Source organism: Onychomys torridus, unplaced genomic scaffold, assembly GCF_903995425.1.
Source record: "Onychomys torridus unplaced genomic scaffold, mOncTor1.1, whole genome shotgun sequence".
NCBI lineage: Eukaryota > Metazoa > Chordata > Mammalia > Rodentia > Cricetidae > Onychomys > Onychomys torridus.
Genome location: NW_023411418.1, coordinates 162,318 through 188,386, shown reverse-complemented (window position 1 = coordinate 188,386; position 26,069 = coordinate 162,318). Strand labels below are relative to the sequence as shown.

The window sequence follows — 26,069 nt, the reverse complement described above, 5'->3', positions numbered from 1 at the left end:
TATATATGATGGCTGCAAACAGAAGGTGTGGTCAAGATTAAAGGTGAACCTTCTACTTTGATTTTTTCTTATGGAGTTTTCAAGACACATTTTATCTGTTAGCCCTAGAACTCATTTTGTAGACCAGGCTTGCGTCAAATTCAGAAAATCTGGCGGCTTCTACCTCCTGAGTGCTGGGGTTAAAGGTGTGCACAGCCACCAAACAACTGAAGGTGGAGATCACCTAATTGATCTAGATTAAAGATTGGTCTTTACTTTCAAACCTTTTAAAAAAAAAGTCCGGGGCTGGAGAGATGGCTCAGAGGTTAAGAGCACTGACTGTTCTTCCAAAGGTCCTGAGTTCAATTCCCAGAAACCACATGGTAGCTCACAACCATTTGTAAGGAAATCTGGCACCCTCTTCTGTATATGTAATAAATAAATAAATAAATCTTTAAAAAAAAGTCCAACAAAGGTGTACCCAATTCTTTGGGTTTTAATTAATTCCAGAGGTAGTATGCTTGACTAAAAAGAATAAACACCACAACATCCAAGACAGAAGAAATGAGAAAACTTTCTTACCTGCAGGAGACAGGGAGATCATGGGAATTATTTCTAACACAATGCTTTCCCTAAACAAAGGGAGCATTTGGATTTTAGTTGGGAAGTCTGGCAAGTTCATGTGGAGTTCTCCCTATTCCTATGTAGGCTCAGTTAACAAATCCATTTATGACCATAATGTCACTGTAAAAGCAGAGACATTTATGGGCATTTTTACCTCAAAGTCATGCAGGAACATATATAAAGTATAAAAAAAAATGATGAAAATAAATACCTCTGGCAGGTTTACCTTGTACCACAAGGTCTTAATGGAAACTCAGGTAAGTGACATAGTAAAAGTAAATTTCTTTGGAGCCTGTGATGAGTCACTCTTGACATCAATCTGTAAGAAAACTATATCAATGCCATAATTCCCACAGATAGAAAAATTTAGAGGACACAAATAGAGAAGACTTCAAGGAAAAGTCACTTATCAGCACTGTATACTCTTAGATGAACAGTTATGATGAGCTGTATTATCCTTGGAATAAGGCTGATGTTGCCTATGGGAAGACTGGATCAGAGGAAAGCCACAGCTGGTTCCAAGCAAGACCAGAAGTTCATTTTAACTAGCCCTGGGTGCTGTCTGTCTTGGGGACATCACTGCAGAGAATTCCATTCTTTCCTTTTCTAACATTTGTTAAAATTTAGTTGTATGGTGTTTTGTCTGATTGTGTCTCTGCACAGTACATAAAGAGGCTAGAAGATGTCAGGGGAAGCCTGAGACTACAGTATTAGTAAATGGTTAGCTACCATGTGGATTCAGGGAATGGAACCTGAGTCCTCTGTAACAGCGTCCAGTGCTCTTAATTGCTGAGACCTCAATCTAGCACTGTTGCTTTATTTAAACTTTATTATCATAAAATGCTAATTGAAGGATATTACATCACTTTCTCCTTTTATCTCTTCATTCCATCCTTTCCCAAATCCATTTCAATGACTTCCTTGTTAAGTATGGGGGAATAAGTAAAGAATAAGCTGAAATACAGGAATACAACCTGCTGTGTTTTATTAATTGTATATATATTTATAATTTGCTGAACATGTTGTATTGAATAATCAGTTAAGGAACCAATTCCTGCCTGAGGCTTATTCTCTCAAATGGAAGAGAATTACACTTTTGAATCAGCATCCTCTGTCTGACCTTAACTAGGTTGCCTTAAACAGGAAACATAATCAAGAATAGAAAACTTAGGGAGGAAAATGCCTTACCAGTTATGAGCACTGAAGATTCTTTCAAAGCATCCAGCTTCCATTCCTAGTACCTATAGAAGCTCACTAATATAGATAGATAGATAGATAGATAGATAGATAGATAGATAGATATCTCCAGTATCATGAGATCTGACCTCATACTCTAGTCTCCCTGGCCACCATAAGAGGACCAGATTTACACCATAAAAATTATATTTCAAGCTGTGTGTTGCAATGCCTTCTTTCAGTACTAGCAAGCTGGACAAAGACTCAAGAAGATCATTGTGAGTTTTAAAGCCTGTGCTTCATAGTCTACCCAGACAAAAAAGAAAAGAAAAAATCCTTAATAGTATACAAGAACAGGAGCTTTGAAGAATTCTGAAAATGTAATACTTACTAAAGTCATTTCAAGTGTCTGTCACTGGTGACCATAGAACCATTTTCCAAAATTAGAGTAGCCAAGCATGTGAACACATGCCATTAATCCTAGCTACTGAAGGAAACTGAACATTTGACAGTGTGTCATCATTTTTCCATGTGACCTAAACTGCCCATCATGAAATAGGTGATATCTGACCCCAAATGTCATAAAATAGGACATACACAACATCAATCTAATAGCAAGTGGAAGAGGTATATAACAGATCTGGCCCAAGAAGGTCACAAAAAAAAAAAAAAGAGCTGGGCGGTAGTGGCTCACGCCTGTAATCCCAACACTCAGGAGGCAGAGCCAGGTGGATCTCTGTGAGTTTGAGGCCAGCCTGTGCTACCAAGTGTGTTCCAGGAAAGGCAGAAAGTTACACAGAGAAACCCTGTCTCGAAAAAAAAAAGGTCACAAATGAGCTACATGAAGAAGTTGCCTAAATGCCTGTGGTTTCTACACCAGCTACAGTGACTACTGCCTGCTACAATCTACACGCAGCCTCAAGAGGTGTTCCCTATGATTGTTTGTGTGAGGAAGAGAAGACTGGAGCCAGGTTTCCTGATGGTCCTCTACATCATTCGGTCCCCACTCAGAAGTAGACAGCTGCAGAATTTCAACCCCATTCTGAGACAAGCATGAAAGACACTGGGGAAGGGAAATCTTCACAGTGAGCAGAAGTTCAGGCAGTACACAGGGTCATATAGTTTGTTCGGAAGGAGTAAAGTCCAAATGTTTAATTACTCATTGATTAGTGGGCTATAGTCAATGGATTGACTGGATTGTCAGGGACTTGGAAAAAGCATGACTGGAAAATTGCTGAGAAAGACATCTTGGGAAGTATATGGATAGAACACTTCCAATAACTAAAGCAAGTGAAAATACTTGTATCCCATTTAAATGTTCAAAAAAGGTGACTTCACCTGAAGATGAGTTCAATAATCAATTATTGATGACTCTCTGTGGACAGTCAGCCTCTTTTCTTAGCCATTCATGTCTTTGCCCAATGGTCATATGAACAAAGTGTCCATGGTGGCAATGATGGGGGAATATGCATGGCCTCAACAACATGAACTTTCACTCATTATGGCTGACCAGGCTATTGCTGCTGCTGAGTGCCAAATCAACCAACAGTGGAGACCAACACTGAGCCCCAGATATGGCACCATTCCCAGGTTAACCAGCAAAAAAGTTAGTGGCAATTAGACTACATTGGGCCACTTCCTTCCCAAAAAGGACAACTTTTTGTCATTACTGGAGTAGATATTTCTTCTAGCTATGAATTTTCCTTTCCTACATGTAATGCTTCTGCCAAAACTGCCATGAAAGGACTTACAAAATGTCTCATCCACTGACATGGTAGTCCACACATTATTATGTAGATATAACCATATTGCTAAATAAGAAACACAGAGTCTATTGCAGAGTTAAAAGCCAAGAGGTCAGAGCAATAGCTGAGAGCTGAAAACCTTACCCTTCACTGCTGTTGCTGTCTTTCCTCTCCGCCAGAGCTACTTCCTGTGTCCTGTCTTTTATATAGACTTTCTGTTCTGCCTTCTCATTGGTTGTAAACCCAGCCACATGACCTCCTCATCACTGCCTGTTGTACAGACCTCCAGGTCTTCTATAGTTGGTATTGAGATTAAAGGTGTGTGTCACTGTGCTGGCTGTATCCTTGAACACACAGAGATCCTGCCTATTTCTGCCTCCCATGTGCTGGGATTAAAGGCGTGCACTACTACCACCCAGCTTCTGCTAGGGCTTGCTCTGACCCCAAGGCAACTTTATTAATATACAAATAAAATCACAAATCATTACAAATAAAATATCACTATATTATTGTTTATGAACAGGGAACTCATTTCACAGCCAGAGAAGCATTACAGTGGGGCCACAATCATATAATAAACTTGTCCTGTCATATTCCCCCACATCCTGAAGGAGCTGACCTTATAGAAAGAAGGAATAGACTTTGGTCTTTTGAAGATATAGTTACAGCACCCATTAAGTGGTGGCATCTGCCAGGCGGTGGCGGTGCACTCCTTTAATCCCAGCACTCAGGAGGCAGAGGCAGGCGGATCTCTGTGAGTTTGAGGCCAGCCTCAGCTACCAAGTGAGTTCCAGGAAAAGGCGCAAAGCTACACAGAAAAACCCTGTCTCGAAAAACCAAAAAAAAAAAAAAGTGGCGGCATCTTGAGGGCTGGCACAGGGTTCTCAAGAAGTAGTGTGTTTGTGTGTGTGTGTGTGTGTGTGTGTGTTTGTGTGCTGATTATTACTTGAAATATTAGCATCCAATATTTGATATGGTTTCTTCAATCACCAGGATACATGGGTCTAGAAATCAAGGAGTGGAAAAAGAAATAGTTCCACTCACTATCACCTCTAGTGACCAACTAGAGATATTTTTCCTGCCAGGCGGTCGTGGTGCATGCCTTTAATCTCGGCACTCAGGAGGCAGAGGTCGACAGATCTCTGTGAGTTCAAGGTCAGCCTGGGCTACAGAGCTAGTCCAGGACACACTCCAAAGCTACACAAAGAAACCCTGTCTCAAAAAAAAAGTTTTTCTTCCTGTTTCTACAACTCTAAGTTATGCTGGCCTAGAAGCTGTGGTTCAGAGGAAGGAGTGCTCTTTCCAGGAGCCACAACAAACATTCCATTGAACTGGAAACTCAGACTTCACCTTTTCTATTTAGTGTTTCAAATGTTCTTAAACTTAAAAGACTAATACGGAATAACAACATTAGGAGGGATATATATCTTGATAACCATGGGAAAATTGGATTGCCTCTCCACAATGGACATAATAAGGATTATGTCTGAATGCAGGAGATTCTTTAAGGCATCTCTTGGTGCTACTGTGCCCTGTGATTAAAGTTAATTGGAAACTACAACAATCTAATCTAGAAAGGATGACAAAGGGCACATACCCATCATAAATGAAGGTGTGAGTCACTTCTCCAAGAAAAGACCTGCAAAAGTATTTGCAGAGGGTGGAAGAAATACAGAATGGTTAATAAAGGAAGGGAGTTCTAAATACCATCTAAGGCCATGTGACCATTTGCAGACATGAGGATTATTAGTAGCATGAGTGCTTCTGTTGCTTTTTGTTAATAATCTATTTGTACAGATATTTGTATGTTCTTTCAATTTCCTTATCATATGTTGCAACATTAATTAAGAGAATAATCAGTGGTTATCAGATGTCAAGTTTGAGATACTAGAAAGATGTCCACCAAGGGATATTACCACTATTCTAAATATAATAATGATGCATTTATAATTTTATGTTGGGATAGTCATGTTAGGCATAATTATGAACTGCTTATTGTTTTTTCATTTGGAAACTAATCATGACATAAGGTGATATGATTTTGTGTCAAGTTGAAAAGGGGTGGATTGTGATGTCTATTCTTGGTTGTCAGTTTGAGTCTATCTGGAATGAGCTATAATTCAGAAATGGAGAGTAGAGTTGTGATCTGGACCTTGAGATAAGAAAACAACATGCCTTTTATCTTGATCCTGAGGCTGGATGACACACGCCTTTAATCTAGACATTGAGGCAGGAAGGCACACCTTTAATCTGGGTCACATTTTCTATTGAGGACAATGGAAGAAGGAAAGTTGTTTATTAAATCTTTGTCTACTTTCCCTCACATTGTCAGCACATCCATTTCTTCACTGGCATTGAAGCTGCTTCTGTGTGATTCCAGCATATACAAAAAAAAAAAAAAAAAAAAAGAAAAAGAAAAAAAAATCCAGGTGAGACACCCAGCAGCCTCCTGTGACTGAGCAGCTACTAGATTCTTGGACTTTCTGTTAGGCATTTTCTGGAGCGCAGTCTGTAAATTCACATATACATATGTAGATATTGACAGATACATAGATAGATAGAGATAAATGACATTCATCTCTTAAATGTTGTGACTATAAAAAACTCTGACTAATACACAGGAATTTCCAGTTAATTAAATTAGTATGCTGTTAGGTCCTAATTTTCTATTTATAGTCTCACTACACATCTGAAACACTTTTAGCAAATACCTTAGTACCACATTACATACATTAGCAGAAAATAACCTTTTCTATTTTATAAAGCTAAAGACTATGGGAAACAGTGAAGTATAGTGCTCTATATTATTTCTTATGAAAAATTATAAAACAATATGAGCCATTAGATACACAGGAAGATTTGGGTTGATCAAGATGATAGGTATTTGCTGCTTCATGTAAAACTAAATATTTCTTAATTTAATCTTATAAGTATTAGTTATTCAAACCTATTAAAACTCAGAAATTAAGTAAATTCATGCTTAAAAGGGAAACACCCACATCAATGTTCCAATCACCAAGGAAGGAGAAAGGAAATTCTATCTCCAGTTCTACCATTTAGAATTATAGTTAAAGGACTGAACCATGGGGCTGGAGAGATGGCTCAACAATTAAGAGGACCTTGATTCAATTCCCAGCACCCAGGTGGAGGCTCACAACTGTCTTTAGCTTAAAGGCTAAAGATCTCCTGAACTAAGATAACACCTTTTTGGAAATGATGCTTATCTCTAGGTCAGGCAGGTAGTTTTATTTCTTGTGCAATTTAAGCTGAGACCCTCCTTTCTTGTACAGTCTCACTAACATTATAGATCCCATTATTTTTATCTAAATGCTTCTAAGAATGTATTTTGAACAAATAAATTCACTTTTTCCGATATATTGCTGATTTAGCTCTTAGTTGACCTCCTCCCTTACCACTCCCCTTTTGGGTTGCAAAAGAAACCCTGCTGGTCACTGCCTGAGGAAAACGCTTGTCTGCCTTTATGACTCTGTAAGAATTCCAGCCAGGTGACCTTGCTTTAGCTAGAGCACTGCTATTGCATGGGTATATGACTGTGTACCTCAGAGACTTGGAGAGTATTTTGAGGATTTTGACTGGAGAGGATTTTGACTAGGAACTAGATGGGAAACTAGAAGAATGAGAGGGAAGATGAGCCAGATGGGAAAGAATGAGATGGGTAAAAATGAGATGAGGAAGACCAAGGTGGGCAGAACTGAGATGAGAAAATTAAGATAGAATGTAAAGCCAAGTGGTGGTAGTTCATGCCTTTAATCCCAGCACCCGGGAGGCAGAGCCAGGTGGATCTCTGTGAGTTTGAGGCCAGCCTGGTCTACAGAGTGAGATCTAGGACAGACACCAAAACTACATGGAGAAACCCAAGACAGAATGTAAAGGGGACAGCAGATGAAGGTAGAGAGAAATCAGGCAAGAAAGGAGCTGGGCTTAAGTACAGAACTGTAACTGTGTAGACACCTCATTCCAGAAGAATTAATTGATGGTCTAAGAGCTCAGTGTACTTAGATTCTTTTCCTAAAATTAATGCATGCCATTTGTAGCATTTCTTCTGAGACCCTGGGAAAATGATTATTAAGACTGGTCCTTAATAATATTTGAGAACTCACAGTTGCTTTGGGATATATGAGACAGCTTTTGGTGAGAATCCAGGGGTGATGGAGAACCAGAAACTGGAGGTTTGGAACCAGACCAATGAAGCATTGCAATAAACCTTTTTAAGTAAAGCTCATTGGATAAAAGGGTATACTATGTGATACAGGGTGGTTCCTCATGTCACTAGGACATATGAAGAGATGCTGAAGATGTGGAAAAAGAGGAGGAGCAAAGACGGGCATTTGGTGCTGTTTTGTTTTCTTGTTTTTTTTTTGTTGTTGTTGTTTGTTTGGTTTGGTTTGGTTTGTATATTTCTTTGATTTATTTTTTTTTTTTAATTTTCAAAAAATTGGGGGGTGGTGCTGGGCATTGGTGACACATGCCTTTAATCCCAGCACTCTGGAGACAGAGCCAGGCAGGTCTCTGGGAGTTTGAGGCCAGCCTGGTTTACATACAGAGATACAGGACAGGCACCAAAACTACACAGAGAAATCCTGTCTCGAGAAAAACAAAAACAAAAACAAACAAACAAACAAAAAACCAAACCAAACAAAACAAAAACCACACACACAAAACAAAACAAAAAAACTTATAGTTTGGGCATTTAGCTCAGTGGTAGAGCACTTGCCTAGCAAATGCAACGCCCTGGGTTCCATCCTCAGTTCACAAAACAAAACAAAACAAAAAACTGAGTGGGAGGATGCTGCAGGGAGAGAGGCACATATGGAGGGACTGGACTTGAGAAGATTTTAAGTGCATGATGTAAAATTCATGAAGAATCAGTAAATAGATTACATTAATTAAAATAACTTAAAAAGGATTACCTTGGTTATTAGAAGACTGAAGATCTGAATTTAGAGCTCCCATGATTCCAGACAATGCTATTTTTTCACATGATAAATAATTTTACTAGAAACAAGAGGAGGGAAACAAAATGAAGAGCTTTAAAGAAAGGATAAACACCCTTGAGAGTGGAAGTGAGCTCAGGATCTAAGTAATAAAGTCCAAAGAGTGTTGTGCCATAAGTAGCACATCCCTTGCAGGTCATTTACAGTGTTCACCTTTCATGTCTGGCTATCTCAGTTCCTCTTGTCTGCTCTATTCTTGATTTGAAGCACAAGTAATGGAAGTATTTCCTAATTTCACTGACAATTGGATTATTTCAGATGTTTCAGTCTTCCTTCTACTGCACATGAGTCAGAAAGGAATGATGCTTATCAACCCTCAGAGAAGGGTCTGTGGGTTTTCATACAGTCCACTCTTCTGTTCTTTCCTTGGGGAGCTTGTTTGTGGGATGGAGCATCCATTCATTGATACAACATAAGACAAATTACTTTTCATTTTTTAACTAGTGAACTAGGAAATAGAGCGCTGCTCATCACAGCTTCATTTGCTTTATTGGGTCAAGGATACATTTAGAGGCATTACTATGCTTTATGCATAAAAGAGAAGGACTTCTCATCACCCTCATGTTCTCAATTAAGGTAAGTAGCTGATAAACTTTCTAGGTATGGATTAGAAAAACATGTCTACTCAAAGGTTTAGTGAGGATTAACTAGACTGCAATGGTGCAGTAGCACAAAGCCCAGAAAGGAAACAGAAAACTTAATTTCTCAATTAGGTGACCCATTTGTAAGTGAATAATTTAGAAAAACCATTAATTTTCTCAAAGTGAGAAATGAACGGATTTCATTGTGTGTGGACATTATATTGATCTGCATATGTAGATGTATCATAGAAGGAAGAAAACTCTGAGACACAGATACTAGCCAGGTAGAATCCACTAGTTTCTTTTGGTTTGGGAAAATCAAAGCATTTTTGTGGGTTTCATCTGGCATAGGATTTTGGGCCATTCTCTTTCCCTCTACACTTAGAATGTCATCATCTAGTATAGCTTGTTTACACCAACCTCAGTTGTTTTCACATGAAAAGCTTCTTGTTTCATTCTTGAGACTAAATTAGCCAAAGAGGACTTCATCCCTGAGCTCTTACTGCCTGTTGTTTTAGCTGAATTCATGGTGACTTCGGGAATAGAAGAAAAATCTATAAACGTGTTTTTCACCTGAATATAAGGCCTCAGACGCAGAGCCCAAGGGAAGAAAGAGTTCCAGAATTCTCAATGCAGTGGAGGGGGCATAAAAAAAAGTGTTCAGAGTGATTACTGTGTGAAAGCCTCACTCATCAACAAAGTTAGAAGCACATATGGTCACAAACACTTATGCAAGAGTATAAACCTGCCAGATACTTTGACATCTGGACCCATGAGACTTATGTCTGAACAGACATGTGTGTTGGTAGGATGTTTTCTTTTGGTTCTTATTATCAGGATCTTTTATAACCACAGGCACGTATATGCCTATAGCTCCTCTGAGAGTTACCGCAGCATCAAAGATTTTCACCACGGAGGAGATGTGGTCATTGGTGTCTTTTTCCAAGTTCATACTTTCTACACTGGCAACAAAGTTCCACATCCTTATCTACCATACTATTTCACTGATATGCACATACAGTAAGTTTTTTTCTCATTTATCCTGTTTCAGATTTCATATTACATATGATCCAGGTGATATATGTATTCAAACTTCTATACTTACTTTTATCATTAAAAACCTTCCTACAGGGTTTGGGGATTTAGTTCAGTGGTCGATCCTCAGCTCTGGCAAAAAACAAAAACTAAAACAAAAAAAAAAAAAAAAAAAACCTTCCTTATTTAATTGTATGTTCCTCAATATACAATTTAACACACACTTTATTTTCTCAAAGATGATACAATAAGGTTGCTTGTTTCATATTGATGATTTTTTTTCCAAATATGACAATTGTAATCTAGTGATCTTACTTGGCCATGCCTTTAGAACCACATGATTCTTATGTTAGGTTCAGGGGCAGCATGGTTTTATAAAGTTTACCTGGCTCTTCAGGGCAGTCTTGAAGTCTGTATGTACTCCTGTGAAAAGTGGTGATGCCCTGAAAGCTGTGACTCTGGAGGGATGTGATGGTGGAGTCACAAGTTTGCGTGATTTAGGACTTTATGACTAAGGTGTCAGATTTAGAAGTTGTGTATACTTCCTTGTTGTCAAACTATCTCTGCCTGCCTTCAAAGTTTTTTTTTTTTTTTTTTTGAGCTGAGGATTGAACCCAGGACGTTGCGCTTGCTAGGCAAGTGCTCTACCACTGAGCTAAATCTCCAACCTTCAAAGTTTTTTTTAATTAAATTAATTATATCTTAATCTTATACTCCTCAACACATTTTCCCTTTTAAATGCTTGTGCCATGCATGTCAAGTAAGTTTTTTTAATCTCATTTTTATGGGTCTGTTCATAACTCACATTGGTATGATTATGTCCACATAGGGCTATTTCATAGTAAGTCAGAAATAAAATCAAACTAAGTTTGTGGTAAAGAAATACTTTTGTTATTACAAAAGACTAATATTTGTGTCCTTCCCCTTTCCTTTCCTTTCCTTTCCTTAAAATCTACCATTGTACAACTCCTTTGCTACATTTTTTTAAATACAGTTTAGGGTCCAAGAAGTATATGTGTCTTAAAACTAACATCATTTTGTAGGATTTCTGATTACATCTTTATAAAATGTGAGAGTGAATTTATGTTTCAAAGAGGAAATGTATATCTTCTCTCTAAGTTTCAGTCTCTTTTTCTCTTTTCAATTGTTTCTGCATGTTTATATGCCAAGAAATGATCATCTTAATTATCAAGATTACAGAATTTATTAGCTATGGACAGGGGTTTTGCTCCACTTCATTAGTTTCTGTGGTCTAAATTTCTAAGTGGATTTCACTTTAAGGTTATCATAACTTCAGATAATGTGATGTATAAACATATATATATATATGGATTTCCAGATTAATGTAAGTTATCTTGTAGTGGCAACATGACTTAGTCTATTGGACAGCACATGGTACAGACTTTTCAAAGCATTTTTACCATAATTGTTCATGTGTGGTCATGCACACTCAGGCCTCAGGCCTCATATACAGGTGAGAGACCATCTCTGAGAGGACATCTTCACCTCATACCATGTGTGTGTTGGGATAAAACTTTGACCATTCTCAGTGGTAAGATTTTGGACTGTGTGAACAATGTTTTTCCCATATAGAAAATCCTGTTATACATGGTGGCCATTAGCATGGCTAATTAAAATTGGTATTGTCTCTAGAAATGTATGAAATGAAGATGTCCCTCCCATTTACTTTATAAAGTGGTGGACTTAGTATGACAAGGTAGATTACCCCAACTCTACAAAAATTTAACATGTTAATAATGTGGCAAAATTCATGTATCATATGAACACTATCTTTCACAATTATATATTAAGACTTTTTTCTTTTCCACTAAAAATATATGCATCTTGTGAGCAATTTTTCACATCAAAAGCTAAAAGTATTTTCTTGTAGCTTATTCTAAAATATTTTACAGTGGGATGCTTTTTTTAAAATTTTCTCTTACTTCATTTATTTTGGAAATTATAATATAATTGGAGCATATCTCTTTTTCTTCCTTACCTCCAAAATTTCCCCCTTCCCATATTAATCTGCTTCTTCCTTTCAAATTCAAGGACTATTTAAAAATTGTTATGACATGAACACACACATACACACACACACACACATTCCTAATTAGAAGGTCAGAATATATAAAGCCACACCTACATACATTTTTTTAGGGTGACCATTTGTTATTGGATATTCAATTGTTTTACTTTTCCTTGCAGATTATTTCTTTGACTCTTCATATTTCTTAGTTGCCTATAAGTCTTTGTTCAGGATTAAGACTCCATGATCTTTCTCCCAGTTACTTTGATATATCTAATACTGTCTTCTGCATTCATATCATGTTTAGGTAGTCATGTTCATAAAACTTTCAAGATAAGACATTAATTATAAAATATCAAAAATTTTGAACAAATACCCTAACTTGGACACTTGGACTGAGAAAGATTTATCAACATTGCTTATTTATTTTTTTTTTTTGGTTTTTCGAGACAGGGTTTCTCTGTGTAGTTTTGATGCCTTTCCTGGAACTCGCTTTGGAGACCAGGCTGGCCTCAAACTCACAGAGATCCACCTGCCACTGCCTTCCGAATCCTGGGATTAAAGGTGTGTGCCACCACCGCTCTGCACAACATTGCTTTTTAATAATAGGAATAAATGGTTTGATTATCTTTTTGAGGACAAATAGTTAAGGGCAACACTACCTACCTATAAATATATATGCATTGTATTTTTTCAGAATTGAACAAAAACAAAAAAGAGATATTGAAAGGACCAAGCAGATGCCATAACAGGCTGCTCAGTCTCCTCTCAGAGATCAGGCCTCAATTTCAGTTTCCTTAGACTTGAGTAAGCAGTTTCTGGGAGAGCCGTGAACAAAAGACATACATAGTCCTTGCAGTAGTTCCCTATCTGCACGTACTCTGATTGCTCAAAGTTCAGCCAGGTGTTTACTGTCTGGGACCCCTCACTATATCCATGGCAGCTCAAGGACAGAGCCCAGACCACTGAGCCAGCCCCCAAGGTCAGTACCTGCTAGGCCAGCCAGCCCCCATGGCAGCTCAAGGACAAAGCCTGGGACTTGTCCCAGACAGTCCCAAAAATGATAATTGTAATCCCCCAACCAATAAATTCAAAGGTTACATACCCTCACCCAATTAAAAGAGAACAGAGATAAAAATAAACCAATCCCAGTAGCACCCAAGCCAACCCCCCCCCCCACACACACACACAACTGTCTTGAAGGGCTTGCAGTTTTAGCCTTTAAAAAGCTAGCCACACAAAGAAAGAGCAACTCCTCCCTGCCTCACTGTATTGGGTCTAGGAAAGAGTTCCCTGTCTAGACTTGTAAACTTAAACAAAATAAACCTTGCTGTTGCATTCTGGACATCCATGGTCTTCGGTGGTCCCTTTGGGGTCATGATCTGGGCATAACAATATAACTGTCAATTTTCTGGAGCATAACTCAGACAGAGAAAATCATCTTGTGTGTTTTCACTCATGTGTCCTCCTTCTGTGTATTACCAGTGAAAATGTCTCTGCCCCTAACTCTGTCATGATTCTGAGCTCTTCTCTCCATTATTGTCTGTGGCCTCATAATTGATCCCCATCTTTCCTTGAATCAAAGCTCTGTGGCCTTTTCTCTACATATCAGGAGAGTGCTCATTGAATGCTCTCTACATCCTTTTATGAAGGTCTATGGGGACTGTGGTTCATTTATATTTCTTTTATTTCTAATTTTATAATTTATTTTAATTTTACATATCAGCCATGGATTCCCCAGTCTTCACTTCCCCATTTCCCCCAGGCCAACCCCCCATTCCCATCTCCTCCAGGGCCAAGACTCCCCTGGGGATTTAGCTCAACTTGGTAGATTAAGTCCAGGCAGGTTCAGTCCCCTCCTCCCAGGCTGAGCCAAATGCTTAACTAACTAAATGCTTAACTCCTTGGTTCCTGGCCCTCACGACTTATACACCTTTCTCTTTCTGCCCCCACTCCCTGGGATTAAAGGTTGGGTTTCTGGGATTAAAGGTGTGGGTCACCATGCTTAGCTGTTTCTAAAGTGGCCTTGAACTCACAGATCCACCTGGCTCTGCCTCCCAAGTGCTGGGATTAAAGGTGTGTGCTAACACCGCCCAACTGCTGTTATGGCTTGCTCTGACCCATTTTCTAGCCACCATTTTTGGCTTTGTTCTAGTGGCTGTCTGTTCTCTGACCCCAGATATGTTTATTTCGGGGAACACCCAATATTTCAGGGAACACAATACCCACCATAGGAGGCTGTACAGGCAATTATTCAGAAGGATGAATATGAAAGGGCAAAGTGTAGGCCTGTCTCAGATTAAGAGTGAGTTTAAAAGCCACCCTGAGGAGTTTACATGAAAGCTTGTGACCCAATGGAAGAAAAGTACAATAAGATGTTATGTCTGCATGGTGCAGTTGGCCCAACATGTGGAAATAGAAGTCACTGTCTCAGAAAAGGGTAAGAGATGAGATGGGGGATAGAGCAAATGAATGCATACAGATAAATACATATGCAGAGGGGGGATTTGGGTAATTGATCAGCAAGAGAAGTCTTGATGAGAATGCTAAAGTATTAAAGGGCAGAGACAGCTCTGACACTATGTGGAGGACAGGGGAAAGGGGGAGACAAGCTGTATGTTTCATCTAGTAACTTTCATTTACCTGAAGTTGCAAGTTATGTAGCAGAACGTGGGAACAGTGGCAAAAATAAAACAGATTTATTTATGTTTGGTTTCTCTGTGGAACAGTCCAAGACATCCTGTAAATCACTGTCTAAACCACACTGGCCTTGAACTCACAGAGATCTTCCTGACTTTGCTTCCTGAGTGCTGGGAGTAAAGGTGTGCACCATCACTGCCAGACAATAGAACTAACTTCTTAAATTAACACATTGCTCTTCTAGTACCTTGAGTAATCTATTGAACATACAGGGCCCTCTTCTCCAAGGCAAGAGCTGTGGTGATAACTTGTTCACACTCTAACAAATAAAATTTGCCTGAAGATCAGAGGACAGAGCCAGTCCCTAAATTAAACATAGAGGCCAGGCAGTGGTGGCTCACACCCTTAATCCTAGCACTGGGTGGCAGAGGTCTGTCTGGATCTCTGTGAGTTCAAGGATACCATAGACATTAACCCAGTCTAAAAAAGAAATGGAGCCAGGCAGTGATGGCTCACACCACTAATCTCAGTATTTGGGAGCCACACACCTTTAATTCCAGCAATTTTGAAAAATTTGAGACAGGAAGTGATGTGTCTGGGTGGAGAAAGGCATATAAGGAGGGAGGAGACAGGAACTCAGTCCTTTGAGCTGAGGACTCAGAGACATTCAGTCTGAGGATTCCTGGAGACAGACTCTTCCCAAATCTGCTGAGGAGTTGGTGAGGTAAGAAGTGGCTGTGGTTGGTTTCTTTGATCTTTCAGCATTTACCCTGATATCTGGCTCTGGGTTTTTAATTAAGACACAGATTTTATAAGATTATTTTTTCATTTCTTAAGATTCCATATTTTATATAATTATATTTTACTTTTAGTAAGATTAGGATTCATGCTATAGAAAACCCCTGTCCTCTGAAGCCCACAAATGGAAGGATGCTCCTTGGCTGCACTGGCTGCTCTTGGACTGCCATGACAGCTCCCCCTACTTCAAGTATCTTGCAATATTAAGGGACCTGGTCCTAGGAAATCCCTCTCAGGCTAAATCTCTTTATGGAACCTAGAAAAATCTATCTTATTTACAACACAGGCTTAAACCCCCAGGGCTACAAAGAAAGAAAAGAAAATGGAGTGACTGCACAGCTGCCTGACACCCAAATCAATCTTGCAAAATTGCTTGGTTTGTTGACAGCTCTTCTCTTTAACTTACACATGAGCTCATGTGCCCAGGCTGGCAAAATACTTGTTAAGTTGCTAAAGATGATCCTGAACACCTGATCTGCATGACTTCACTAAAAATATCCAGACTTCTCTGGGACTCACTGTGAAGATTAGGTTGTTTGTAACTCATTGTAAAACTCCTGAGTCAGCTTTACAAATTATGGTCCTAATGGTCATTAGGGTTTTTATAAATCCTGGCTTTTATTTTGTTGTCTTTTGCAAATTGTAACATGGAAAACGGACTGACTTTGCTAATCAGAAAGGGATCTCTAGTGAAGCAGAGGGACTTTGGAGAAATATAACTGACTTCAAGCATACCTTGTGATCTTTCAGCAGAGGGAACAGTGAGAAGCAATCACTAGTGAATGATCGAAGAACTGGTGTCTTCTGAATAGATCTGTGGTTGTAGGGGGGGTGTCAAAGCAATTGCCGTAATTGGTTCAGTTGACAGCCTATAGGACATGTTCTCAGTCTGGTCTGGTTCCATGTCCCACTGCCGACTAGCTCCTCTTGGCTCCTGGGTGAGCTAATCCCACTGCCTGGTCCTTACTACTTCTACATCCTACAGTTACCAATAATGTCTTTTTGCATTACAAAGCCCCAGATCTCCTGAATTTGCATCAAATCTGTTAGTGTCCCTCTGTGCTTGAACCCTTGCAGTGCTCATGTGTAGCTGAGGATTCTGCCCCTTCCACAGCACAAGTATAGCATGTAATAAAACAATTTTCAAGGAACTTTTTCAAAAGGAAAATTCCTATGAGTGAGTACATACCATGTTTGTCTTCTGAGTCTGGATCACCTCACTCAGGATGATTTCTTCTAGATCCATCCATTTGCCTGCAAACCTCATGATGTCATTGTTTTTCTCTGCTGAGTAGTACTCCATTGTGTATATGTACCATATGTCCTTTATCCATTCTTCAGTTGAAGGGCATCTAGGTTGTTTCCAGGTTCTGGCTATTACAAACAATGCTGTTATGAACATAGCTGAGCAAATGCCCTTGTGGTATGATTGAGCATTCCTTGGGTATATGCCCAAGAGTGCTATAGCTGGGTCTTGGGGGAGATGGATTCCCAATTTTCTAAGGAAGTGCCATATTGATTTCCAAAGTGGCTGTACAAGCTTGCATAAGGACAACCATGGTATGTACTCACTCAAAGGAGGATACTAGATGTAAAACAAAGGTGACTACACTGCTACACAACTCCAGGGAGGATATCTAGAAAATGGGACCCTAGGAAAGACACAGGTATCACCCAGTGACAGAGAAATGGATGAGATCTACATGAACAACCTGGACGACAATGGGAGTAATGAAGGGCAAGATTTGAGGGAAAGAAAGCTTAGGGGAGCAGGAGATCTCAGCTGGATCAAGAACAGAAAGGGAGAATGAGGAATAACAGACCTTGATAAATGAAGACCACATGAGAAGAGAAATAGGCAGAGTGCTTGAGAGGTATCTAGAAATCCACAATGATATATCCTCTGTAGACTGCTGGCAATGGTTGAGAGAAAGCCTGATCTGACCTAGTCTGGTGATCAGATGACTAAACACCCAAACAGTGGTCTTGGAACTCTCATCCAATAACTGATGGAAGTAATGCAGAGATCCTTAGCCAGGCCGCAGGTGGAACTCCAGGTGTCCAACTGTTGAGAAAGAGGAGGGACTGCAAGAGCGTGAATTGTTGAATCCAAGATTGCAAAAAGCACGGAGACAAAAAGCCAATCAAAAGAAAGCACATGAATTATGGATAAGTGAGACAATTGAATAGCTTGATCTCTTTGGGAGGCACCCAGGCTGTGGAACCAGGACCTGTCCTTAGTGCATGAGCTGGCTGTTTGGAAACTTGAGCTTACACAGGGACACATGCTCAGGAAGATGGGGGTGGGGGTGGGAGGGGGGAGAACCCATGGCTGATGAATTAAATTAAAACACATAATAGTAATAATAATAAAAAAAAGAAAGAAAGAAAAGGAACCTCTCATGTAAAAAAAAAAGGAAAATTCCATCTTCCTAAAGGCTGTATTCTAGTGTTGTTTGAAATTGGCTCTGTAAATGTAATTGATCCAAGTCAGATTGCTGATCCTCTTAATCTGAAATTTAGCATATATTCACTAAAGCAATATAAATAACATAAACACACATACACATGTATATGAACATATCCTCACATGCACCAAATATTTAACCCATCAATGCATAATCTCTTCAATTTCTCCTCAATTTTATAGTTTTGATTATACACAAGGTGCTTTGATTCAATCAAACTACACTAGGAAAATTAAACATAAAAAGGATTAAGTTAATAGAGATTCAAATCATATGGAAACATGTTCTTGGGAGTTGGGGTTACATAGAGAGTTTGAGGTAAAAGGCATCCAAAAAGGAGTATAAAGTGATCAGAGGAGCCCTCAGAGTCCTGGAGTCTGGAGTCACTGCCTGGACCTACTAGAACCAGGAGCTCTGTTACAATTTTCCAGAGCAGGCAAGTCACTCACCAGGATTAGGAGGCCACTTGCATTCTTGGAAGGACTTATCAGCAATTCAACTACACATCAAGATTCTATATTTAAAAAGGAAAAACAAAGAATTTGAGGGTTGTTTGATTTTTTTTTTATTTGATTTTGTTTTTTGAGGTATTGTTTTGGTGTGTTTTGATTTTAATAGAATTGTCTATTTATTATACTGGAATTTACATGTTAGTCATTCCTTTTTTTGAGGGGAGGCCGAGTTTCAGGCAGGAAAGGCTAGCCTTGAATTCCAGGTCCTTCTTGGTTTGTATAGCTTCCTAGGGTAATTTTGGAGTTCAAGTTAGGTTCTGTCTTGAAGTTTTATTCTCTGTAGTCCCTTAAATAATGTTTCAGAGTAAGGTTTGCAGTTGTTTGAATTGAAAGTTCTTCTTAATTGTAGATTACAAATTTTGCAGTGAACTACTAACAATTTTGAAACTCGGGAATCAAATCTTAGCTGATTGGGGACCTGAGACTCCAGGAATGTGGTTGTTTAGCCATGATTATTTCATATGACATTTTCTGAAAGAAAAATTGAAAATAAAGTTAAAATAAAAGGGATCCAGGTAGCAGACACCAGCCATACCTTGTGAGTAGAGTTAAGGTCCTGAGTATGGAAGATCCCAGATCCATGTTAGACATGGCTGCCTGGAGAGACAAAATTGAAAAGACACTTGGGAATGCTTCTCATTGTTAGAAAAATTGTGTATTGGGATAAAAATCACACAACCAGTTTTTCTACATCAAGATATTTTATATTAAATTTTATTTGAAGTCCTTTAAACTGGATTGGCCTGAAATACACTATTACTGAAAACAATAAAAGGTACAGCCTTTATTGTTTTCTCACAGGGTCCATGGAATAGTCTAACAACCAGCTGAGGCTTCTAATCTGCGGGATATAGAAGGAACCTAAGCACTGTGAGTTCTTTAGTCCATTCACTTTATTCTCGAAGTCAATTCTATTAACACAGCTTCTTTTCTGTTCTCATACTTAGCTCTTCACAGTCCCTTCTGCTCTCAGTCCTTTCTGCTGTTCTCTCATCTCTTATCTAGTTCTTTCCATCTGTGTCCTCATCTTTTTCCTTCTAAACCAATTCTCCAAGGCTCTGAGTGAACCAGTACATGTACACAAGCAGTAATTCTTTGGCAAAGCAATTCAAGGCTTTTAGTTTCCAGGGTCAAGGAGAGAGGTGATAAGTATCCACACATAAAGCAACAGTTGTCAGCTTGTCAAATTCCAACCATAACAGCAGGGGGGAGGGGTTGGGGGGGCTGACTATAGGGGAGATCTCAGGTAAGGACAACTAAAGGATAAGATCATTTCAGGAATTCTAAAAAGTAATTTATGTGTTCTAGGAGTGGTTAGGTAAAATGTTAGGAGTCTGTGTATATCAGTATAAGTCCCTAGAAAAGTAAACTTTTTTGCACAAGAAACGAAGCTTGCAACCTATCATCAGCCTGGCCTTGTTAGAAATCTCCTTAGGTCAGGGTGAAATAACTACCTTTACTTAGTAACCAGCAAGTGGCTAAAACATTATCCCAGGAATGTGAGCAGTAAATTTCTTTAGTTAGGGTCTTGCATAAATAAAATGGGGTGACAGTAAGGAGTTGAGGATTTAATTGCTGGTGGCTGTTTTCTTTTGTCTGTAAGTGAGATTAGCTAATGTTTATCTGTGTGCAGTTTTGTCCTTGGAAAAAAGTAGGTATCTTTGCTGAAATCCTTTTGTCTGGAGAATGACCCTAGCCAGATTTTTGTTAGTGAAAGGAAACACCGCTGTGGACAGTTATTCAACTACCTCAAATGTATAGGGCCAGTTGTGCCCAAAATGAGATGCATATAAAAAGGAGATGCATGGTAAAAGGTGAGAATCATAGATATTATCATTGCATAAGAAGTTAAAAAGAAAGAGCCATTTCATTCCAAAGACAGTAATTCCATAATTTCTGATGTGATGATTTTCTCTAACAGAACCCTTATTTCGGATTGGTTGACCTTCTGAACTCTAGTTGTCACTGCTGTATACTCCCGTGGAATTTTGCTATCAGTGACTCTCAATATTATTGGGGTTTTTGATAAAGCAACTTCACATAGATTAACAAGAGGTTTATTTGAGGTGGTAAATTACAAGTAAAGAGATAGGTTACAGGATCCAGGAGAGGTGAGGTACAGTCCAGCTGTGTTCTTGGAAGAACTCTTCTCAGTCTAACATCTAACATCCAGGATTACCAGGAACCAAGAGGGCTGGCACATCTGGACCTTGGGTCTTAAGGGCTCCCATCTCAGCCCTGGCTCAGGGGCAGACCATTGGTAGGCCTGACAGCTACCAGAAGCCTCAATGGGGGTAGAACATCCAGGTCAAAGCTGGAACAGCTACCCACTAAACAATATTATGTAGATTCGATCTTCCTGGAACCCCCATGATTCCTTCTTAAAAGTGCTGTCATTATAGGAAACTGATCTCATGCCAGTCTTCTGCTCAGTGTTTTAAGGAGAAGAGTGTACTAGCCAGACACGGGAGATTTAATAAGAACACAGTCAGTGACAGGCAGGATTATGGTCAGAGTCACATACCTGGGCTGCATAATGGCTTACATTCAACTTTGGAAACACAGGCAATTCCCCTGAAGCCCTCCACTGTGTGCAAAACTGTACCTTAAAAAAGTAAACTACATTTTCCATACTGTCTTTCTTAGCCAAGTTCTTGACCATTCTTATGAATAGGGTTTGTTAGCATCTACTCTCAGTTTACCTGAGGTAAAGCTTCTGTGTCAACAGCTTGTCAACACCATCCAGCACAGCTTGAAATGTCACCAAATCAGTTGTTATTTAAACTCATATGTGCATGTAAACAAAGAAAATAAATCAATGAGCTATTCAAATTCTCAAAGTATTTTTGTTTTCACACAGGGTTATGGTGATATTTTATTTGTACTGAAATGTGCCTTTATTTGTATGTTAATAAAGTTGCCTTGGGGTTAGAGCAAGCCATAGCAGAACCTGGACGGTGGTGGTGCACGCGTTTAATCCAAGCACTTGGGAGGCAGAGCTAGATTTAACAAGATGGTTACATCTACACAGGATGTTATGACACAATAGGGACTCAGTAAAAATAATCAAAAGAAGATTAAGTGTATGAAAAATTCACTCCCCAATCAGAAAGCTGTATTTCCTTGGGAAGTGGTGCCAAAGAGGGAAGGTATGAAAAGAAAGGAACATAAAAGGATATAGGAGGTCAATATGAGTCACTTTTGGGATCTCCTCAGTCCTACCATGTACACTGAACACATGGGATGGAGTAGATGTGTGAGTTCTACAAGTGACCTTGACACTCTTTCAAAAAGAATTTGAAAGGTAATCAGTCTCAATTTGCCACAGAAGCCTTGTGTGATTGCTTGCTTTTTTTGAATAAACTTTGCCAAGGGTAAAGAGATTAGAGCATCAGAGCATGATACCTGGTAGGACAATGCCTCATTTGTGCCTGTGCCAGTTCCGTGATAATTCACATGCTGAAGGGGAATGAGGATTTGAGATTACCAGATGTTATAAGTAGATACACTGAGTTCTTCACTGATGCCAGAGCAGGAAATATGGCCCTGGGGAGGGAGTTCCTGTGATGGGTGAGACATATAAATAAATTCATAAGATACAGTGTAAATATATGACTCCTGAATGTTTTACCAGGTCCTTCTGTCTGAAGAGCCTTCAGAATGAACCTTGAGGCTCCATCTACACTCCTGGGACTGGCAGTGAGGAGTCTGCTGAGACATGAGGCCTTGGCAATCTCAGCACTGCAGAAGCTGCCCATGGAGCTCTTCCCATCCCTGTTCAAGGAGGCCTTCAACAGCAGACATATGAAGATAATAACAGCGATGGTGGCAGAATGGCCCTTCTCCTGCCTCCCTGTGGGGGCACTGATGCAGGACAATGATGTGGTGATATTACAAGCTGTGCTGGATGGTGTAGACATGTTATTGAAACAGAAGGTTCACCTGAGGTAAGGCCAAAGGAGAATAGAATAGAAGTTACCTGGTAATTGATAAGGGAATTGTGGAGTTAAGTATGTGGGGTCAGTGGCCGATTGCAGTCATCTGATGTTCTCAGCTTTCAAGTCCGTGAAGCCTCTATTTATAATTTAACTAATTAATAATGTAATCATGGCTGGGTGGTGGTGGCGGCGCATGCCTTTAATCCCAGCACTCGGGAGGCAGAGCCAGGTGGATCTCCGTGAGTTAGGCCAACCTGGGCTACCACTTGAGCTCCAGAAAAGGTGCAAAGCTACACAGAGAAACCCTGTCTTGAAAAACCAAAAAAAAAAAAAAAAAAAAAATGTAATCATATTTCACAAGTGCTGGGCACCTCAGTGTAGATGTAGTCATAGGATTAGTCTTCTCTGTCCTCTCCCCCAGGTAATAAAAACAGAATTCAACAGTAACTTAAAAGAGATGCAGGACATGTATTTGGATATAGCTCATGAAGGGGGCCCTTGCCTGACAAGTGTTGCTGACATTAGAGTAGTGGAATGACAACTGACTCTATTGTACTTCTGATCTTTCATTGTCATATCACAACTTTTTCTCTCACAGAAGGTCAAAGCTGCGAGTCCTGGACCTGAGGAAAGTGTGCCATGTCTTCTGGGACGTATGGCCTGGCCTAGAATGTGGAGAGAGCTCAACAGGGACATTGAGTAAGGCGAAAACAGAGAATGACCTACCTAGATATGCCCTGAGGCAGCATTTGAAGGTTGTCACTGATTTTTTCTTAAAACTTGCCCTGGATAAAGAGCAAGCATACTTGCTGCAGTGGGCCCAGCAGCAACAAGGGCCTGTGCAACTGTGCTGTTCCAAGATGATAATCTGTGATGCTCCTGAGCAGGTTTTCATGAAGGTTTTGAATATTTTCAAGCCACACTACATTGAGGAGTTGTATCTATCCACATACTGGACTCCAAGAGAGCTGGGTCATTTTGAACATTGCTTTGTCCAGATGAGAAATTTGCGCAAACTCCATCTAGCACGTGTTTCTGTTTACATCAACTGTGCTGTATATACCTTAGAAGATAGAGAGAAGTGTACTACTAGGTTCCTTGCTCAAATCTCCAAACTCAAATGCCTCCAGGATCTCATCGTCAATGATTCCTACTTTTCCAATAAGCACATAAAGCATTTGTTCAGGTAAGAAAGGAGAGAGAGCTGTTTTGGCTACTTCAGCAAACTTTCCTCTGCTACATTAGAGATTAGTGAGACCTGAGATCAGCTAGTCACTGTGACTGTCACAGCTATTGGTTTGTCATAATACTGAGAATGGTCTGGATACCATCTTAACAGGGTCAGAAGCACAATTGCTTCACTGACTGCTCACCAATTAATTTCTAATATGTTTTTAGAGACGTTGAAGAGAGCTTTCTTAGTAATAGGCACACGGTATGGCTCACATAGGGTCTTAATGTGTTTTATGTATTCTTCCTTGGGGTCCAGTCTACCCTGATGGGAGGGAACAGGACAGAGTAGTGGGCTGTTGGGTGGTGCGGTGCCATACATGCACAGTTTCCCTTGTGATCTCTGTCCTTATATCTTTTGTTTTCAAAGATTTATTTATTTATTATGTATACAGTGTTCTGCCTGCATGTATGTCTGCAGCCCAGAAGATGGCACCAGATCTCATTACAGATGGTTGTGAGCCACCACGTGGTTGCTGGGAATTGAACTCAGGACCTCTGGAAGAGCAGCCAGTGCTCTTAACCTCTGAGCCATCTCTCCAGCTCTGTCCTTATATCTTTATGAACAAGAGTTATCTTGTTCCCATGTGGATCCTCTGTCAGCTTTTATCTTGCAATTGTGGGACAGATGTTGTGATCATATTTTGGATTAGTAGAAACAAAAATGGTGGGAAAGGGCAGAGTGTCAATTTCAGGCAATGATTCAGAGAAAGGGGGCATAGGCTATATTGGGAAGGTAGAATTGTAGTGGTTTCTGGAAGGCACAGGCCAAGACATTGTTAGAACTATTCAGGATTAGTCCTCATTTAGCCTTTCCTTCTAGGTTATAGTGGCCATCTCTGGTTCTCTGGCATTGGGTTGAGAAGCTGTATCACTCAGTTCTGAGCCTAGCACTTGCGATGGTGATAGACTCTTGAAGGCAACGTTGTGACTCTAATGAGCAGACACTAACAGGCTGTACCTTGGGTGTTGTGCTCCATATAAGAACACACTGACCTTTCTTTGTGCAACCCTGTGCTAGGTAACTGTACATGAAATTGACACAGGTTAAGGTCACTTGAGAGGTAGATACTCAAAATCAGGAATGTCTTAAGATATTGGCCTATAGGCAAGCCTGTAGAGCATTTTTGTTATTATTGATTGATGCAAGAGGGCCCTAACTATTGTGAGTGGGGCCATTCCTGGGCTGGTTGTCTTTTATTGTCCACAATGTAGGCTCAGTAAGACATGGAGAACAAGCCCATAAGCAGCATTTCTGCATGGCCTCTCTGAATATTTCCGGGTTCCAGGTTGTTGCCCTGTTTGAATTCCTGCTCTGTGTTCCTTCAATGATGTATTATGGATTTATAATCACAAGGCCAATAAATCCTTTCCTCTCCCAATTGCTTTGGATCATGGTGCTTTATCATAGCAATAGTAAACAATATTAAGATACTGGCTATGTAGTAGTGTCAAAACTAAAATGCCCTCCCAGACCATGAGACAGAACTAAACTTTTGTTCTTTCCTTAGATGCCTGAAGACCCCCTTGGAGTCTCTGTCCATCAAACTGAGCCATATCCCACCTTCCACCTTGAAGCACCTGTCTCAGTGTCGGGGGATTTTTCAGCTAAAATATCTGACCCTTTTTAGTGCTTCATTATTCAACTTATGTCCCACAGCTCTGCAAGTTCTCCTCAAGAGTGTAGCAGACACTCTGCAAACTCTGGAAATAAGGCAGTGCTGTATCAGAGACTCTCAGCACAGTGCCCTGCTGCCTGCTCTGAGCCAGTGCCTCCAGCTAAGGAGTGTCAATTTCTATGACACTGTCATCTCCATGTCTGCCCTGAAGGACCTTCTGCAAAGCATGGCCAATCTAAGCAAGTTAACTGATGAACATTACCCTGCCCCACAGGAGTGCTATAATGACCAGGGTCATGTCTTAGTCAACAAATTTGCAAATCTGTGTCTTGATGTTCTGAATACACTCAGAGTCAAAAGAGAGCCCAAAGTTATCAGCTTTGCCACAGACGTTTGCCGCAAATGTCTCCAGCGCTGTGTCTTTAATGGGAAGACCAGTCTTTGTCGTTGTTTGTCATAAACAGGAATTGGTTGAACCAAGAAGCCGAGAAATCAAAGCCTAAGAGATAGAACTTTCAGGAAAATGTTCAGAACCTGTGGTTTCAGATACTGTTTGATATATCAGAAAAAAATGTTATTCATTGGAATCAATTATATTGGATTACTTGATGAAGAATAATAGGTCTGTGGGGAGAGGTGTCTTGTAGAATCATTAAAACACATCTGCATCCCCATTGATG

The 26,069-nt window shown here is 39.8% G+C and overlaps 1 protein-coding gene and 1 pseudogene across 1 annotated transcript; both read left to right on the top strand.

Moving 5' to 3' along the window:
- The first annotated feature begins 848 nt into the window (after positions 1 to 848).
- Positions 849 to 5,264, top strand: LOC118575136 (annotated as a pseudogene).
- Positions 5,265 to 7,172: 1,908 nt separating this feature from the next.
- Positions 7,173 to 25,849, top strand: LOC118575135 (PRAME family member 12-like). Its single transcript, XM_036175795.1, has 5 exons — positions 7,173 to 7,226; positions 20,917 to 20,946; positions 22,275 to 22,549; positions 23,139 to 23,726; positions 25,282 to 25,849. Exons 1-5 carry the CDS (start codon positions 7,173 to 7,175, stop codon positions 25,847 to 25,849), a joined length of 1,515 nt encoding a protein of 504 aa, XP_036031688.1.
- Positions 25,850 to 26,069: the final 220 nt, after the last annotated feature.

Bases quoted from the DNA above. Each gene is read 5' to 3' on its own strand.
- LOC118575135 (XM_036175795.1), top strand. From the start codon at position 7,173: ATGAGCCAGATGGGAAAGAATGAGATGGGTAAAAATGAGATGAGGAAG. The intron at 7,227-20,916 runs GTGGGCAGAACT...TCCAGGTCAAAG, and splicing joins ATGAGATGAGGAAGACCAAG to CTGGAACAGCTACCCACTAA. The intron at 20,947-22,274 runs GTAGATTCGATC...ATGAACCTTGAG, and splicing joins TACCCACTAAACAATATTAT to GCTCCATCTACACTCCTGGG.